We start from the raw sequence: 19,470 nt of genomic DNA on the forward strand, positions 1-19,470 counted from the left end.
GGGAGATCTTGCAGGGCAGTATTCTATAGAGGGGAGATCTTGCAGGGAAGTAATCTATATAGGGGAGATCTTGCAGGACAGTATTCTATGGAGGGGAGATCTTGCAGGACAGTATTCTATATAGGGGAGATCTTGCAGGACAGTATTCTATAGAGGGGAGATCTTGCAGGGCAGTATTCTATAGAGAGGAGATCTTGCAGGGCAGTATTTTATAGAGGAGAGATCTTGCAGGGCAGTTTTCTATAGAGGGGAGATCTTGCAAGGCAGTATTTTATAGAGAAGAGATCTTACAGGGCAGTATTCTATAGAGAAGGATCTTGCAGGGTAGTATTTTATAGAGGGGAGATCTTACAGGGCAGTATTCTATAGAGGGGAGATCTTACAGGGCAGTATTCTATAGAGGGGAGGTCTTACAGGGCAGTATTCTATAAAGGGGAGGTCTTACAGGGCAGTATTCTATAAAGGAAACCCTTGAGTACCCCCGCGGGGGTAACATAGGTTAAAGAAAACTATATTTTTTTATGCTATAAATCGCGTGTAAACACATAGACCGTTATCGAGTGCATTTCTTTCATTTTAGTTTAATATGAATAATGAAGATTATGATTGATCCTATAAAAACACTTGTATAAAAAGAGAGAGTTTAAGACAGGGAAGGTTTATAGTTTGATTCATGATAGAGCAGGAATGTTGCAGAAATGCACATCTGGAGAACCGGGATTGCGGGGGCGGTGGTTTAAAGGGAAGGGTCACAAAATTTGAACGCGTGTACTTTTCCCGTAAAAGTTATGGTTGCATTTATTATTATACTGATCTAGTTCTTTTCGTAAAACTAATTTTCTCAGAGACTGCGCCGACTTTGAAATGTTACCAGGCCTCGGCAATTAACCTGACTCTTGAAAAAAATGTATTTTTAATCAAAATGTGAACATTTTAGTGTTTTAAACATTTGATTTCCTTCATGCCCTTGAAAAGAGATTTAAATTTTCTTGTTTTTCACGTTTTTATGACAATATCGTAATTGACAAAAATTCGAAAAAATTCTTATCAAAAACAAATGAGACTAATTTTGTTCAGTGATATAAAAATCGTCCGTTCCCTTATTGTAATATTCGCGTCCTCTCCCTTTAAGCTTTAAATACTATAACCACCAGCTCATTCAACCTGTTTACACTGTAATGGTAAACTATTATGGAAAATTAGTAACTAGCAAGATAAGATATCTTAAAGGGAATGTTCGCTTACTTTTTCAGAGAGGTCTTAAAGGGAGTGTTCGCTTGCTCTTCCAGGGAGAGATTAAAGGGAGTGTTCGCTTGCTTTTTCAGATATATCTTAAAGGGAGTGTTCGCTTGCTTTTCAGAGAGGTCTTAAAATTAAAAGAAGTGTTCGCTTCCTTTTTCAGAGAAATCTCAAAAGGAGTGTTCGCTTGCTTTTTCAGAGAGGTCGGATTTTATGAATATCGATCGATTCAGGATATTATCAAAGAATGAGAGACTTGAAAAAGAATTGAAATTTATTTTCAAGTTCTTTTCAATCTTTTCTCTTAATTTAGAATAAAAACAGGTTTATTTATAAAACAAAATATGAATCCCTGTATTAAAGTTGAGTCCATATTTAAAACTAAGGCATATCTATACTGGATTTTATCTACGCCTCCTAAGCAACAAAGTGCAAAACTAGAATACACATTACACAGTACACTGATTTCTTGTGCTAAAACAATCTTGCAAAGATAATTTCAAACTATGATATTCATTATTGTGATAACTACAACAAATAACCGTTAAAGGAATTGAGTCTTTGCCACAAACATTATGTGGTAAGCTATAGAGATTTCTAACTGTAAACTCTTTTCGATCAAATAATCTAAATTTGAAATACCAAAGGATTACACCATTTTCCGACCCAAAGACTCAATTACTTTTGGGTATATCAAGAAAAGCATTCTCAATTGCCCAGAGTTTATTTACATTTTGTTTGGGAGGAATGTAAAAGTGCAGTACTGAGAAATATATCAGCCATTTTTTTCAGATTCCTGACTCCTGAGGTCAAAACTATTCAGATTCCTGACTAGAAGTGAGAACTGAGGGAAGGATGTTTTCTCTGTAAACAATGCGAGCTCCGTTTTTAAACATGAGCTGTCTATTCTATCATTCATCAACACGTCTTCCCTTCACACATAGGCAGGCTTTAGCTTTAAACAGTTTTATATTTTATTCATCTTTTTTTCTGGAATAACGAAGGAATCAAAAACGATAAAATATATAATATATATAAAATAACTAGGAATAAAAAATGATCAGAGCTCGCTACTTTTATATAAAAAGACGCTAATCTACAACGGCTGAACTTAATTTTGAAACGATCAAGTGGTTAATCCGTAAAAAATAGCTGACTCCATTGTTACGATCTCTCAATTACCTTTAGTGACAAGACATGTTCTTAAACCACCAGACTCCAAAATATACGGATTAATGCTTTCTGAGGGGATTAATGATACAAAAGTTTCATCCTCAAATCTCAAGTATGTGTCTTAATATTGCTACCATATCATTGGTTAAATATACATTCAGGTAGCATAGTGAGATAATTATTCTGAATTTAACTACGAAATTGTGCTTTAAAGGAAATGAGTCTTTACCACAACCGCTGATATAACCCCCATATCCTTGCAACTTGATGATGTAGACCTTAGACATGTCAAATTATGAATTCTGTTAGATAAAAAAAATACGTTTAAAATATCAAAAGTTTACCTCATCAGGTTGCAGGTTTATTTATTCTTCAAAAACCTTTAATTTCATGTATTATTGTAATTTTTCCCAATCCCCACCTTAGCTCTCTACAGTCGTCACGTAACACAAAGACAAAAATGTTAAAATTTGCCACACCCATTCTCAGATCCAGGATCCACCCTCTGAATGCATGAGATGATAAATAAACACTATTCTTTAAGACAAGTACCAAATAACTCATTGTCCCATTCAGGAGATGATTTGTGATTTAGAGGGACTGTAAAGGAGAAATGAATTATAGGCTGAAACCTGAGCATTTTAGGAGTTTATCGAGACTCAAAAGAGTTCTATATGATGTTCCTGTCTCTAGAAATTGAAACGGCCTCCGTCTGTATTACTTGACAATGATACTGCACTGCCATTGGTTGAAGTTCTGATCACGTGATACAGACGTAATAATTATATCAATAAGATCTATTAAAAATGAAAAATTATTAAATTCAAATTATAAAAGGAGCAAACCATAGTTTTCGGCTCCTCTGGGATATCGTCATTAATAATGAAAATGATAGATTGGTTGTGTATTTGCTGAATATGATCTGTTTAAAACTTAGAATCTTATTCCAAATCTGGCATATATGAGTTTGGGCAAAATTTTGACAAAGTTTTATATCAATTTCTCGGGACAGGAATACCAGATAGAACTCTTATAGGTCTCGATCAATTCCTAAAATGCTAAGAATTTAGTCTATAATCCCTTTCATTTTTCCTTTACAGTACCTTACAAGCACCCTCCATTTAAAGAGTTAAATGCGCGATTCACAACAGTACCCTAAAAGATTTAACTCAGTGTAATACTCATCTAGTATCGGTATTTCTCTTCCATAAAGATTGATAAATTCTGTAAATTTACACCCTTGCTTCTGCTGCAAAAATTTGCAAGTCACTATTTAAAAGAAACAGCACTTGATAATTATCAATTTTTAGATAAAAAAACAATGACATCTTCATCATTTCTGGTGAAACAAATGTTTAATTGACACTGCTGTTAAATGGAAATCCATTAAGATTCCCTTTAAAGGAATTGACTTTTGTTCTCAAAAAGGGTAGAGGAGTTAGGAAACATTAATGGAGGAATATAAACGTAAAGTTTTTTATCTACAATAAAATTGCAACGAATCGTTATTATAAGAGAGTTTTTGTTGACCTAAATCAGTTTTATTATATTTTATTAGTTCAATAATCAACATGTAACAAATAATAATAATAAAATAGGATAACAGGTGTTCGGGTTAAACTGCTCTGTTATGTACTTTCCATCAAGTACAATAGGTGGCAACAGAGAAATAGACCAATTATACATGACGTCACAAGTGTCAAATTTAACGAGGAAGAAAACATTTTCACCCAATAGTTGACATGTTTTCCAAAATCAAATAAAAAAAGTGTAAAACAGAAAATAAAGAACACAAAATTGCACTTATTTAACTGTAAGATATAGACTTTATTATCACTATTATTAATTATTTTGTCGGACAAATAAAACTGTTAAAACTTGAATATAAATTATAATAGGAGCAAACCTGGGATATCGTCGTTTTCAGATTGGTATTGGTTGCGTATTTGTTGAATATTATCTGTTTAATACTACAACTTTTATACAAAATTGCATACATATGAATTTTCGTATAAATTTGACACAGTTTTATATTAATTTCTCGAGACAGGAACATCAGATAGATGTCTTATAGGTATCGTTCAACCCCTGAGATTCTCAGGTTTCAGCCTATACCCCCTTTCATTTTTCCTTTACAACCCCTTTATTACGACTTGAAACTCTTTTGATATTTAACAAACTAAAAGTTGGATTTGGTCTACTGCGTCTTTTTTAGTCCGTAAATTATGTAATAAATAAAAAAAATCAATTTCATGGAATCAAAAATGTAAGGAAAAGGATAGACTGAATTACTTCCAATCGTGTCTGATATCTCATTATTTAACTGTGTAACGAGAAAGTGCAGTTACGTGATAAAGGTACTAGTTTTTATCACTGATCCAAATTAACAGGTTTTGTTGATAACTGTTTGAAGCTGAGCTTGTAATGACTGTATTTGCTCCTGCTGAATCTCAAGCATCTTCAAGATCTAATCATACCATCGTCTCAACAATACAGCTTGCAAAGAAAATTTGATTTAAAAAGTTTCTGATTTTTTATTTAAAAGAAACTGATAACTCACCAAAAGCTTAAAATTACTAATCCCTATATCTCTGCAATCAAATGCATGTAAAAATATGATATTTCATACTTTTATTTTTCATCTAGCTAAATTCATAGTTTGAAATATCAATGATCTGTAATATAAGGTTGCAAAGATATAAGATATTAGAAAAATTAGAGTTTGAGGCTAGTATTCAATATTCCCCCCCCCTCCTCAGATAAAATCTTAAATTGCTATTTCTGGAGACGGTCCTTGGAGTTGATTTTCTGATCAGCCTCCTCTTCCTTCTCCGTTTCTTTCTTCAATGCTAGATCCCTGAATAAAATAAAAATAATATAAATGAAAGATATTTTTTGTCCTTCCACCTTTTCTTATCTATCCCTCATTTTTCATTTATTCATTATTATTCTTTTTATTATTAACAGACAACCCTGCATTCGATGAAATAGAGGTCTGCGCTCCTGCTGCCGAAACATATCCATGGGATGTCCTTCAACAAGACAAGAAAGCAAACAAATTGACATGAAATCCCTGCATTTTCTGGGTTTTTTCCTTCATATTTTCTCCATAGATATATAAACTGAACCTGGCAGCCTGGAGAATATCTTGAGGAATATCTTGAACTACTCTACATCCTCCACATCCTTCCTTATCTTCCATTGGAAACTGGAAATTATTTATACATAATTAGATTTTATTAACTAAAAAATGTTTATGAATTCCAATGTTCTCCATTAGTTTTGAATAATCTAATTATAGTTTAATGGGAGAGGAAAAATGGTCGACAACCGTAGCTACAGTTCAAATAATTTAGTAATATGGGGATGTCAATTAAACTTTATTAATTAACAGTAGCTATGAACAGGACACATTCCTGAGTACGCCCCTAAATTTAACCCACAACATTGAAAGATTTCGATAAATCTGTATACTTACAGATGCTTTCTTCTCTGGTAGTAGGCTGTAGAACAGTAGGATACCAGTAGCACCTAGATATATATATTTATCAACCATTAACTATGATCCGTGTAAAGTCGTCTTTAACTTAGACCCCCCTCTCACTAAAATCCAAACCAAATAATTTTAACCTCCGGTTTCTTTGTTCTCCCTATCGGAGTGTAAATAACCTAAAGCATTGTGAATCCATCCATTTTTCAAAAGTTAAACAAAGAATATTTTCATATAAAGAATTAGTGACTTTCGTTAATAATTAATTGTCATTTATTTCAGAAGTTTAAAAACGTCTTAGTACTGTCCAACGACTTAACCCTTTGATATCAGAAAATAGATCGTAAGAATTTTTTTATTATAAACATTCATTGTAACAGTTTTATATGTTATTATTTATATAATTTTTTCAGGAAATAAAGAGAATTCTTCATTATCGGTTTCGATTTGAGGGTTATACTGTTGTTTATATGTTCAACTTGAGAATCTTGTTCCTATCCGACAACAATATTATTACTATTAAACATAGTAGTAGACTGTAGAATAGTAGGATACCAGTAGGATACCTAGATATATATATTATTACAATTAAACATAGTAGTAGACTGTAGAATAGTAGGATACCATTAACACCTAGATATATATATTATTACTACTAAACATAGTAGTAGACTGTAGAATAGTAGGATACCAGTAGGCTACCTAGATATATATATCATTAATATTAAACATAGTAGTAGACNTCCTGAGGATAAAACGTCTCATGTCTTAAATCCTGATTACCCAGCTGTCTTTTTCTTTGACGGATAAACAGAACGGACAACTCTTCCCGATGTAAGGAGTTAAGTCTAATTTTAAAAGTTTTCCACTGGATATAAAGTTCAGTTGTGAAAGCTTAAGCGATGTTCTAAATAAAATGGTTCACCCTCTGGGTTGATACAAGAAGCATTCTGAAAAATTTGTGAGTGTAGTCAGAGTGTAAACCCACAAAGGCCTTTAAGGATTGGTTCTTATCCAGATTTGAATTCAAAAGTTTCGGCTAAGTACATATTAGTCTATGTCAAAATCAGTCAACTTTTGGTACAGATAAGAGTGGTCGCTCATGTGGTGCCCAAGGACAGGTTTGTTAAACAAAATATTTTTATTTTTTATTTTTGTCGAGCTTAANGTTCAATCAGTAGAAATATCTTCAAGAAGTGTATGGCCTTAGCCAGAAACCGGGCATTGTGAAGGGCTCCAGGTATATGTAGCTTGAACCTAATATCCACTTACAAGACCATTACTACTAGCTCTGCAAGTTCTTTATAGTCCCTACGCTTCCATTTCCCTTCCTGATCAACAATTTTTATGATGATTTGCTGTTAAATTGAATGTTAATTGTTAAGTGGATTAAAATAAATTTCTGAGATGATATAAGTAAATGTACCTGGTTCATCACATTGAAGTTGATAATATTTTTGGAAAATTGCAGAGCTTCTGATTTTGCCTTAGATAGAAAGGAGCCAGGGTGTATAACAAGTTTGTTAAGTTAAGGTTTTAGGCCAGTATCTATATCAGGACCAGTGGTCTTACTTCCAGGATAATTCTTCCAAGAATGAACTACATGACGTTCATTAACATGGTGCCTACACCCAAGATGAAGAATTGGGTTCTGAATTTGATGCAGTCAAGAAGAAAATACAAATTTTTCGTGTTTTTTTAGAAAATCTACATTTTTAATATTTTATTTTTAATAATAGGGTTTAGATATCAAGAAGAATGGTTTTTTATATGTTAGTATACATCATGTAGATAACAGAGGAAGAAAAAATTGAAGATTGCTTGTTGTCTAAGGTCCCTGCTCAGGCTTTAAAAAATTGTAAAAATCGCAAAAAACGGCCGTTTTTTAAACTTAAAGCCCCGAGCAGGTACCCTTAAGCTCGTCAAAAATAAAAAATAAAAATATTTTGTTTAACAAACCTGTCCTTGGGCACCACATGAGCGACCACTCTTATCTGTACCAAAAGTTGACTGATTTTGACATAGGCTAGACTACATATAGCTGAGCTCGGGGGCTCAGTTATATCTAAATCAGCATTTGGATGGGATAGCGCTAAGCCACGTCGAATGAACTCGATATTTACAGATTAAACTTTTAAATTAAGGATCTAAGTTTAATCTCAAAAATATACGAACAATCCACCCAGATTAACAAAAGATCTTCAATTTTTCAATTTCGACAATAAGGAATTGAGTTTTTGCCACAAACTCTTTTCTAATCCTTATATCTTTCCACAAATATCAAAGGTTTACTTCATAGGTTGCAGAGATATAGGAATTATAGACTGTAGAATAGTAGGATACCAGTAGGATACCTAGATATATATANTGTCCAACTTGTCTAATATTCAATTATTTAACATTAAATATTCTTGATATTAATCTAACCTGTTAAACAGTGTCCAACTTTTCGAGCTCCAGGACAAGCAGAGTAAACCTAGAAATATTAACAATGTTGAAAAAGTTAATAAAAATAAAAAGAATTCAATTTAAAAAACACGCGAATCTTACTGTATGCCCGGACTGTTTTGAAATAAACTCCATGATGTTTTAATATGCTATTCAATAAAGAAACTAATATGAACTATTCCTTTAGTTTATAAAAGTTGAGATCAACGTGACATTTTTTATTTTTTAATAAATGTAAATGTTCTATGTACATAGATTAGTCTTTGCCACGAATCCCAATTTTCTAAAACCTATATTTCTAAAACCAAATGAATCCCAATTTTCTAATACGTATATTTCTAAAACCAAATGAAGTAAACCTTTGATATTTCAAACTTTTATTGTTTGATATAACAGAAGTAATAGATTTACAAATTCAAAGTTTGTGGGGAAAACTCAATTCCTTTATTGTTATTTCACTACAGTACATGAAAGATATGTGTTTATTAAAACGTATAAACCCAAATAAAAATGGCGATAAGTGTTTTTAGTTTTAAGTCTTTTGACTGCTATTATATGCAAAAATGTCCAAAGCAAGCTGATGGTGAAAACCTTCGATAAATTAAACTGTGACTATTTGCTCGCAGATTCGGTCCATTTCCCAGAATGCTGTGGCCTTTTGACCTCAATTTTACCTATTAATCATAAATTTCTTCTTTTATATTTTTTTGTCCCTGTGCAGTGTACAGTGTATAAGAATTGTTCAATATTTGTATCTTTGATACGTACCTGATTACAAAGTGCTAGACTAGGTAGCCGAGCTAGACATGAGACCCTTGGCCAGTGAGATAAGAAGAGAAATGGATCTCCCAGTAGTACACTCTCCATATAGGATATAGTCTCAACCCTGCTCAATACCAAACATAAACCAAACATAAACCAAACATAAACCAAACATAAACCAAACATAAACCAAACATAAACCAACCATAAACCAAACATAAACCAAACATAAACCAAACATAAACCAAACATAAACCAATCTTAAACAAAACATAAACCAAACATAAACCAAACATAAACCAAACATAAACCAAACATAAACCAACCATAATCCAAACATTAACCAAACATAAACTAAACATAAACCAAACATAAACTAAACATAAACCAAACATAAACCAAACATAAACCAAACATAAACCAAACATAAACAAAACATAAACCAAACATAAACCAAACATAAACCAACCATAAACCAAACATAAACTTCTTCCTGCATCTTTTGAAAACATTTCTAAAAAGCTTGGAAACTTTGAAAGATCTCTTAACTATCACCTTGACATTTTCAAAATGTGCTCATTACAGTATATCATCAAGCTCTCTTCTTAAGATGTGGAATAAACATAAACTAAACATAAACCAAACATTAACCAAAAATAAACCAAACATAAACCAACCATAAACCAACCATATACCAACCATAAACCAAACATAAATTGGCCACAAACACACCATGTACTAACCCTAAACTAACCATAATTAAACCATAAGTATTCTGATAAAATGTTTGTTCCTGGCAGTATATGAAACTATCTCCGCCTTCTCCATGATGATCCCTGTGTCGGAGACCGCTAGACCGTTCAACAAGTTCATCAAGATCACAACGATGAAGAACACGAAGACCAGGAGGAAGGTAAAGGACAGCCATGCTAGAAAATAATACCTTTAAGCAAATCAATGATTTCTTGCTTCATATTTTGAATTTTATTAATCTTTATAGCTTTTAAACGTGATGTCGTTAACCTTTGATATTTCAAATGTATAAAATCTGCTAAATCAAAAAGTTTGAAATCTAAAAAGTTTACACCACCAGGTTGCAAATGTAAAGGCAGTTGAAATCATAATTAGAGGCCTTTTGCCTTTTACTCAAGGTTATGAATAAGGTATGGGTTCTCACCAAGATTGCTCTCTGTATCTATCGGTATATCTGAGAACTCTAGTTCTCCAACAAACATTGTGCTCGTCTTTACTAGACTAGTCCAAGGACTGTCAAAGTAAACATAATGATCAGAGTCCGGAGTAAAGTTTGGAATATCCTGAAAAAAAACACCATTAGATCAAAACATCTCAAATCTTCTTGTTTTAAAAATAAATGTAAATACGGCAATTGTTGCATGCGCGCTCCGAAACGAACTGATTGCGCATCTCAAACTCTAGTTTTGTAATCCTTATATCTTTGCAACCTGATGGAATAAACCTAGTAAAGTTGTAAACCTTTTAGACCTGACAGATATTATGGTTCGTCTTCAAAAATTAGGTTACAAAGATGCAAGAGAAATATAAATTAGAGTGTAGTAGTCAGTTTCTTCGTAAAAGTTTAATATTCTTGATAATGCGTCGTAAAAATATTAACCTTATGAAGCATGATGTAGAACCCAAGGGCGAATGCTATAATGAAGAATGAATACCAGACAAGGAACAGGAAGAAGGTTTGAAGCACTTTGTAGAACATTGAGATATACACGTTGTATCTAAATATTGAGATATAAACGTTGTATCTAAATATTGAGATATACATGTATCTAAATATTGAGATATACATGTTGTATAAATATTGAGATATACACGTTGTACCTATATCTGATAAACAAAAAAAGATATTCAGAATAACCCTTATAAATATTATTCAATTTAACCCCAAATTAAATAAATAAATTGATTACTGTAAGTCAAGCAGTAGGCCTATACCTGGAGAGTCTGGGATGTTTTGCAACCAGGATAATCATCTCCGTCCAGGATAGAAGGATACAAACTGCCGCAATATGTCGGAGAACTACACAATCTCCGTCCTCCGTAGGGTCGAGGGTATCCGGAGCAAACAGGAGAACTCCAAGCAAACCTTCAAAACAAAATGGGGTGAATGCTTTCGTCACGATCTAACAATTATTTGATCAAAATTAGTCGGAACTAAGAAACGGAAAACTTGCAAGAAATTCCAATTTTATAATTCCTATATCTTTTCAACCTGATGGTGTAAACCTTTGATATAAAAAACTTATAGAATTAATAGATTGTAATATTAAAGGTATAAGACGTCAGGTTTTAAAAATATTTAGGAAAGGTATAAAAGAGATGGATCTATTATCAGATATATAAACCATGTAAATACATTTATGAAGAAAAGAATTGGTAGACATAAAGCACTATTTGAAAAAGAATCTAGAAAAGGGAAAAAGGAAAACCTACCTAACATGGCAATTTCCAAGAGATTCTCTAAACTGAAAACAAAAGTATTAAAAAATCAGCTGATGTGTGTAAAAATAATAAAAAGTATTACATTCCACGAACTGAATCCTGAACACGCATTGCACGAAAAGAATTTATTGAACGAAAAACTTTTGAAGACAATTAATCAGAAATTATTTAGAAAAAAATATTTTAAATTACCTGAAGAAATAGCGTTTAAGACTTGCCGTCATTTGAAATATTTCCCTAAAGTGGTTTCCTTTGTTTTATATTTTCATATTTTCATATTTTCATATTTTCATATTTTATATATTTTCATATTTTCATATTTTCATATTTTCAAATCACTCTGTTTTGTAAAATGGGGATATTCCAGTAATAGAATAGATTATTCAGCACAGCTTAGGATTTTTTACTCCCTGTATCTTTGAAACCTGATTGTGTAAACTTTTAATAATTTTGATATTGACTATTTCAGATAGCAAAACTAGATAACCTAATTAAATCGATATCAGGATTTAAGAATTAGAACACTAAAACTTACGGAAAGTAATGAGTTTCATACCTTTTTAAATTTTGAATTAAAATTATACTTTTTGCAATTTACAAACAAAAATACAAAGCAGAGAACTTGCTGTTAATAACTTAATAAATAAAAAAAATTGTATTTAACGTCAAATACATTTATTAGTAATTATACTATTGAGATAGAGGAAAGGACTCCCTTAATGTCAGCGTAACAAAGAGAAGAGTTATAACCCACCACAGCCCACCTGAACAATCATCAAATTGAATAAAAATCTTATGAATTAAAAACATTTTTTAACATGATTTTGTAAAGTTTAGTTTGCTTTATCAAATCAAACAAAACAAAAATCATCAGAAAATAGTTTTAATCAATCCCTGTTTTGCAGTAAATGTTTAAAAATATGGTTTTCAATTCTAGAAATATATATTCTTGTTGAAACACGTGGTAGAATAGAAAATACCTTCTCCAGTAATAAAGATAAGTATGATCAGGGCTGCCAGAAACATCTCGAACCAACTGGAGAGAAAAGCAATCATAAAATCCGTCCCGGACTTACATCCACACTCTCTGAAGATATTGTTAGATAAGTTTTATAAATTGAATTCTCAGTTTATAAAAAAGACACTGATTAAACTCTTATTTTCAAACCTCATATAATTGCGACCTGATGTCGTAAACCATTCATATTTCAAACCATGAGTTCAGTTAGAATATTTAAAGTTTGAGAGTTTTCTTTAATTTTTTTATTTTTTTTAAGAATTGGGGAAATATTCCCACAACCTCTATTTTCGGAGGTGTTTAAATAATTTTGTATGTTTTTGTTATATTTCATAAATAAAAAATTACTCTCTTACTTAAAAACACTTTAGGTTGCAAAGATATATGGATTTGAAAATAAGAGTTTGAGTCGCTTAATCAGTTTCTCTCTCGAACCTGAATAGATCTCTAATCGCGTAGATGAGAAGGAAAATGGATTCAATAACGAATAAAACCATCCAGAAACCAAGCTGGGCTCCGCTATCAAACCTGCGAATTTACATTCAGTTTAAAAAGCAATGAAAGCCGTCTTTGAATAAGATTTAGTTGAAAATAAAGCTTTAAATTTGTAATTTTTAACTAACATTTTTTTAACTCACTGTTAAAGACACATTTTTAATGATTTAGCAGTTTTACAAATTATAAAATCCTCAGTCACGTTTCTTAGAAAAATACTTACAAAGACGACTTAATCTGAATCTATTTCTTATCCAATAAATTTCTGAATCTATTTCTTGTCTATTACTATCTGCATAGCTATTTCTTGTCTAATAAATTTCTGAATCTATTTTTTTGTCTATTGCTATCTGAATCTAAAGCCACTTAATAATTATAATTTTATAAATGTATACGATTCCTTTTGTTTTGTTTAATAAAGTATTTGAGAAGAACTATCTGAATCTATTTCTTGTCTATTGCTATCTATTTTTTATTACTTGTTCCTATCTGAATCTATTTCTCTTCTTTTCCTATCTAAATCTATTTCTTGTTTATTCCTATCTGAATCTATCTCTCTTCTTTTCCTATCTAAATCTATTTCTTGTCTATTCAAATCAAATCAAATCACAAGTTGCAGGGATAGCCAGAGACTCCAGTAGTGGATTGGAGTTTGTGTCCTGGTTTTCCAGACCAGACTTCCGTTTTACGAAAATTTTCTCATTTTTACTTTCAAATTGTCAAGTACCCAGCAACACAACCAAATTTGAGCCATTTCCCACTTTAGAACACCTGTCATTCAAGAGTTGGCAGTCTTGTCTTTTCCTATCTGAATGTATTTCTTGTCTATTCCTATCTGAATCTATTTATTTTCTATTACCATCTGTATCTATTTCTTGTCTACTCCTATCTGAATCTATTTCTTGTCTATTCCTATCTAAATCTATTTCTTTTCTATTCCTATCTAAATCTATTTCTTGTCTATTCCTATCTGAATCTATTTCTTGTCTTTTCCTATCTGAATCTATTTCTTGTCTTTTCCTATCTGAATCTATTTCTTGTCTTTTCCTATCTGAATCTATTTCTTGTCTTTTCCTATCTGAATCTATTTCTTGTCTTTTCCTATCTAAATCTATTTCTTGACTATTCCTATCTGAATCTATTTCTTGTCTATTCATATCTGAATCTATTTCTTGTCTATTTCTAGCTGAATCTATTTCTTGTCTACTCCTATCTGAATCTATTTCTTGTCTATTCCTATCTAAATCTATTTCTTTTCTATTCCTATCTGAATCTATTTCTTGTCTATTCCTATCTGAATCTATTTCTTGTCTATTCCTATCTGAATCTGTACCTGGGATGTTTACAGAACTGTGTTGAGTTCGAAGATGATACTGCTGGAGGATCCAGGGCTCCAGTATCTAAACTAGGCTCGGAGGAGTTTAGTTTAATCCCTCCGAACCGCGTGAATATATACCAAGTAAGGCAGGTCACAAACAGCAAGTATATCCGAATATTCCGGCTGAAAAACCTGAAAAGAATATTAAGCAAGATAAAAAGTGAATACGGACAAGTTTACTCTGTTTGTATACTATAATTTTCTTGTTTTACTAAGTACAACCATATGCAGTCAAAACATAAACAAACAAAATGTGAACATAGCAGACGAAACTCTTACAGATTACAGCTTTCTCAGTAGGTATCACTATACTAAAATAAAGAATTATTTAAAAAGACGATATCGAATTCGTCACTGAATCCCATGTTTATTGGGACACCCTGTACAAGGGGATTTCTAAAAGTAGATTTTTAAAATTTGTTTTCCAAAACAAAACAAGGTACAACAAAAAGATAATTCTAATATTTATTAACTTGTTATTAAATGACTTTTGATAAATACATTATTTATCTCCAGTATTATCAATTTTTCTCTGCTTAAGGAGGCTCTAAAACAACCTCCAAACTAAAATATTTGGACAATTTGACCTTTTTACATCACATGAAGGACGAATTTAATATTTTCAAAGCTGGAATCTATTCTACAGATCTTCTCATATATCTCTAGGGTCCTTCAAAGTTATTACAACTGGTCAGAAACCATAATTTAAATTATAAAAAAGAATTATTTTAGGGAGAAAAATACTGAAAAATGCCGTGTTTTTGGCACTGTATGACCTGTTTGATAGAGACCTGTAATATTTTTTCTGGGTGTAGCCATTGGTGATTCGGAAATTATCAAATGTCAGACAGTAAGTTAGAAATTGAGATATTTTCTTATTCAATATTACGAATTTTAATTTAAGCACAAATGAAAAAAAACGACTTCTAAAAATCAGCTTGTACACTAACCTTCTAACCCTCTGCCACTTTAACCAAAGAAAACTTGTAACAGTCGGATGACGAAGAAGATGCCTAAAAAAAAAAATTTAGAAAAATTCCACATTTACTAAACTATTAGGGTTTTTGGTTCTGTACCTGTGAGATTTGGATTGAGACATACACCATAAACTCTCAGTCTCTGGTAATCCTGCTCTCTCTAGTTCATCCTGGAACCAAGCAAACCTATCTTACAGTAGAACAGAAACTAGGAAATATCTTCATGTTTGCTCTACAGTGTAACTGTAATCTGTAACTTATTGTTTTATTTTAATTATAATAAAGGGATTGTTGACATATTTTCCAGGGACCCTGTATTTATAGATTTCCAACAGTGCCTTATTTTTCAGATTTAAACTGGATTATTTTCATTTGCAGTTCTCAGTGACTTGTGCATTTACGCTTCATAAACAATGAAGAAAATTGGCAGAATTAAACACTTTTTAGATAGAAATCAATATCTTCCTCATTCTTATTCAATATTCTCAGATAAAGGATTTAAGAGTACAGTTCTGAATCGGACATGCCACACATTTTTTTTAACGGAGGGTCAGTTAAATTACGTCTACAGTCCCTTTAAGCAAGATAACTATGGTTTGCTCCGGGTTCCTGTCTATGTTGATCCCATTCTTCACTCTGGTAATCATCTACTGGTGGAGCTAACCAACTGTAGTTAAACTCAACCTTAACAAAAAACAAAACTGAGCTGGTAATTATTGAAATGCTACCTCACGTTTTTATCAAGGTAAATTAAATTTTTAATACAAATTTTATTTTAATACAAATTATTTTTTTGCCCGTTGAAGTTTAGAAACACTTTTAAAAAAATCGATTTTAGATAAATAAAATTTCGATTTTTTAAAGCCCAGTGCAGGGTACCAATTGGGTCTTAAAAAATTCAGCCAATTCGGTTTAGCCAGCTATTGCTATATACATATATATCCATAGACACAGTGTTTCGTCCTATTAGGGCTCATCAGTATGGCTCTAATCATCAGATTTTTGATTTTGCAGTTGACGGGGCTTGAACCATGAATCCTTAGATTATGAATCAAACACGCTAACCACTGCTCCATCAAATCCTGATGATTGGGTAATGAAATAGGGACCAGAGAGCTCAACCAACTCATTATATATATATATGTATATATATGAGCGAAGAGCTTTCTTATATAGATAGTTGAAAAAGCTTTTCTCTTTTCGTAAAAACATTTTCACAGATATGAATCAATAAAAAGTTAACATTTTAATCAATGAATTAGAAAAAATGCTTTTTTGAAACTACAGGGTGAGTAAAAAACCGGGATTATCGGTGTTTGGACAAAATATTCAAAATTTTAGTTTTGTTCGGATTTTAGACACGAACAAATAATCTATATATAAATTTGGCTTGTCTGTCTGTTTATTTGTATCCAATAAACGTCAAAACGGCTGAACCGATCGGGCCCAAATTTTTTGTGGGAATCACGTGACCACAGGGAAGGTTTATGAATGATAAAAATTTTTAAAAAATGTGTTTTAAAGGTTTTTAATTTCGTAAAAAAATTTAAATTCTTGAAAATCCGCGAATTTTTTTTTTAAAAATCCGCAAAATTTTGTTCTTCTTTGTTTTAAAATTTAAACAAAAAGAACATGTACACAATTTAAATAGAAGATGGGCGAGAAGCGCCCTAAAAGCCTAGAAAGAAGGGCGCGAAGCGCCTTGAATTTCTAGTATGTAATAAAACAATCAAATTGAAAGAAACAATCCACGAAACCGAATTTTATGAAAAATTGTTGGGAAAATATAATAATTGAAGATTTACCTTAAAATCTTGATGTAAAGGATGGTTCTCGTGGTTGGAGCAATGGTTGAGAAACTCCTCTAGGGTTTCAGGAAGGATTCGACTCAGAGGTATTTCTCCGCGGGAATTTCTGACTCCAATATTGGCACCCAACTACATATATATCAAAATTATACTAAATTGCTAAAGGAATTGAGTATTTGTCGCAAACTCTGATTTTCTGATCCCTATATCTTTGCAACCCAACGTCGTAGACTTTATGATATTTCAAATTTTAGATTCTGTTAGAACAAGTAATCAGAGTTTGAAATATCAAAGATTTACACCATCATGTTACAAAGATGTAAGTATTAGAAAATTTGAGTTTGTGGCAAAGACTCAATTCTTTTATTTTTGATTGAAACTTTTTGAATTTTGACAGAATCTAGCAAAATTTAAAAATAAGAAAAGAAATAGACTGAAATGGCATTATTTGACATGAGACCTACCTTCAAAAGTTTAGTTATATCAGCTTGAGACCACATCTGTGCTGCGTAGTGAAGAGGAGTATAGCTGAGAATATCTCTCTTGTTGATAACCCGTCCTAGCTGAGATCTAACCTGCTCACTGCTCAGCAGGATGTTTAAACATTTCCTGTAATCCTCATCCAACCCCTGAGTAGTTTAATGTTAAAATATTTGGAAAAGAATTTTCACAAAATATAATTATCAATTTTTAGAGTGGCATGTCTGATTGCCAACGGTACCATTTAAACATTTGTCTGATCAAGGATTAACAAGATATCCTTGTTTGTGTGACTTAATTTATAATCCATCATCGAGATTTCTCTTTAAAATACCAGCGCATTTATGCTTCTGAGACATGGAGGAAATTTAAGGAATTCAACACTTTTTTGGTTAAAAAATGACAATATCTTCTTTCTTGTTACTCAGATAGAAGTCTAAAAAAAGGGCACCCTTGTTAATAGGGCATTCCACTCTTTAAATGGGGGGGGGGGGNTATTTTTTTTACAACCGTAGAGACCCAACCTTGAGTTCAGAATCAGAACCAAGTCCCAGAAGAGCCTTGCTGTGACTTTTCTTGAGAATCATATGAAGACAAGTCTCCTGTGTATCCCGGCTCCAAACAGCAAAGTTCGGAGAAACCTTAGAAACCTTTCCCAGGCTCAGAGCTGTTTCAAGTTCCTCGACAAATACACTCAAAACCTTAAAAATTTAAATTAATAAAATTTTTCTGTTAAACATTTTTTGATTCGAATATGGATTTAATTTTAACCTGATAGTGACCTCGGTACGAGGCTAGGAGGACGGGTCGGACTGGGTTCTCCACGGAGTAAAGGTTTGGGTTTACTCCGTGGTTCAGGAGCTGAGTAACAAATGTTGGAAGGTTTGCTAAAACTGCTTTCTGTAGACAAGTGTAACCTCGGACACTTTTCTCACTCACATCCCTAAACACAATTTCTTAGAAATAGGGTCAAAGAAGATTTGTGTTGGTAATTAATCAAAAAGGTAAAAAACCTCTTATTGTTAAAAAAGTAAAGTAGGTTTTTTTAAATTAATATTTATCGAAAAAAAGTCAAAAGTTTGACGTAGGAAGAACGGGGTTCATTTCATAATCTTTTATGTTTTCATTTAAATAGAAATAAAGAAATCAATTTCAGTGTAGAGTATAAAGTGTTAACCTGAGAGAAACCTTTGTAAACGTATATCTGAACCTGAACCCTGCAGAAGATACCTGAGAGAAACCTTTGTAAGTGTCTATCTGAACCTGAACCCTGCAGAGGATACCTGAGAGAAACCTATGTGAGTGTATATCTGAACCTGAACCTTGTAGAGTATATAGTGTATACCTGAGAGAGAGAAACCTTTGTAAGCGTATATCTGAACCTAGAGTATATAGTGTATACCTGAGAGAAACCTTTGTTAGTGTATATCTGAACCTGAGCCTTGTAGAGTATATAGTGTATACCTGAGAGAAACCTATGTGAGTGTATATCTGAACCTGAACCTTAGTGTAGAGTATAAAGTGTATACCTGAGAGAAACCTTTGTAAGTGTCTATTTGAACCTGAACCTTAGTGTAGAGTATAAAGTGTATACCTGAGAGAAACCTTTGTATGTGTATATCTGAACCTAAACCTTAGTGTAGAGTATATAGTGTATACCTCAGAGAAACCTTTGTGAGTGTATATCTGAACCTGAACGCTGTAGAGTATATAGTGTATACCTGAGA

General features: G+C 32.2%; 1 protein-coding gene across 1 annotated transcript in view; it reads right to left on the reverse strand.

Moving 5' to 3' along the window:
• Positions 1-4,498: 4,498 nt before the first annotated feature.
• Positions 4,499-19,470, reverse strand: part of LOC111713688 (transient receptor potential cation channel protein painless) — a 40,539-nt gene continuing 25,567 nt past the window's right edge. Inside the window, exons 9-31 of the mRNA XM_023488624.1 lie at positions 18,515-18,686; positions 18,268-18,444; positions 17,728-17,892; positions 17,261-17,392; positions 16,065-16,139; positions 15,555-15,625; positions 15,429-15,491; positions 14,434-14,610; positions 13,041-13,133; positions 12,568-12,674; positions 12,303-12,351; positions 11,780-11,824; positions 11,579-11,610; positions 11,081-11,231; positions 10,746-10,863; positions 10,290-10,428; positions 9,906-10,041; positions 9,119-9,236; positions 8,330-8,378; positions 5,891-5,943; positions 5,541-5,620; positions 5,206-5,269; positions 4,499-4,879 (exon numbers count right to left, since the gene is read on the reverse strand). Coding sequence (XP_023344392.1) covers positions 4,796-4,879; positions 5,206-5,269; positions 5,541-5,620; positions 5,891-5,943; positions 8,330-8,378; positions 9,119-9,236; positions 9,906-10,041; positions 10,290-10,428; positions 10,746-10,863; positions 11,081-11,231; positions 11,579-11,610; positions 11,780-11,824; positions 12,303-12,351; positions 12,568-12,674; positions 13,041-13,133; positions 14,434-14,610; positions 15,429-15,491; positions 15,555-15,625; positions 16,065-16,139; positions 17,261-17,392; positions 17,728-17,892; positions 18,268-18,444; positions 18,515-18,686 — 2,350 coding nt within the window. The 3' untranslated portion in view covers positions 4,499-4,795. The remainder of the gene's footprint in view (positions 4,880-5,205; positions 5,270-5,540; positions 5,621-5,890; positions 5,944-8,329; positions 8,379-9,118; positions 9,237-9,905; positions 10,042-10,289; positions 10,429-10,745; positions 10,864-11,080; positions 11,232-11,578; positions 11,611-11,779; positions 11,825-12,302; positions 12,352-12,567; positions 12,675-13,040; positions 13,134-14,433; positions 14,611-15,428; positions 15,492-15,554; positions 15,626-16,064; positions 16,140-17,260; positions 17,393-17,727; positions 17,893-18,267; positions 18,445-18,514; positions 18,687-19,470) is intronic.

The sequence above is a fragment of the Eurytemora carolleeae genome, unplaced genomic scaffold (assembly GCF_000591075.1).
Source record: "Eurytemora carolleeae unplaced genomic scaffold, Eaff_2.0 scaffold1464, whole genome shotgun sequence".
Lineage (NCBI taxonomy): Eukaryota > Metazoa > Arthropoda > Copepoda > Calanoida > Temoridae > Eurytemora > Eurytemora carolleeae.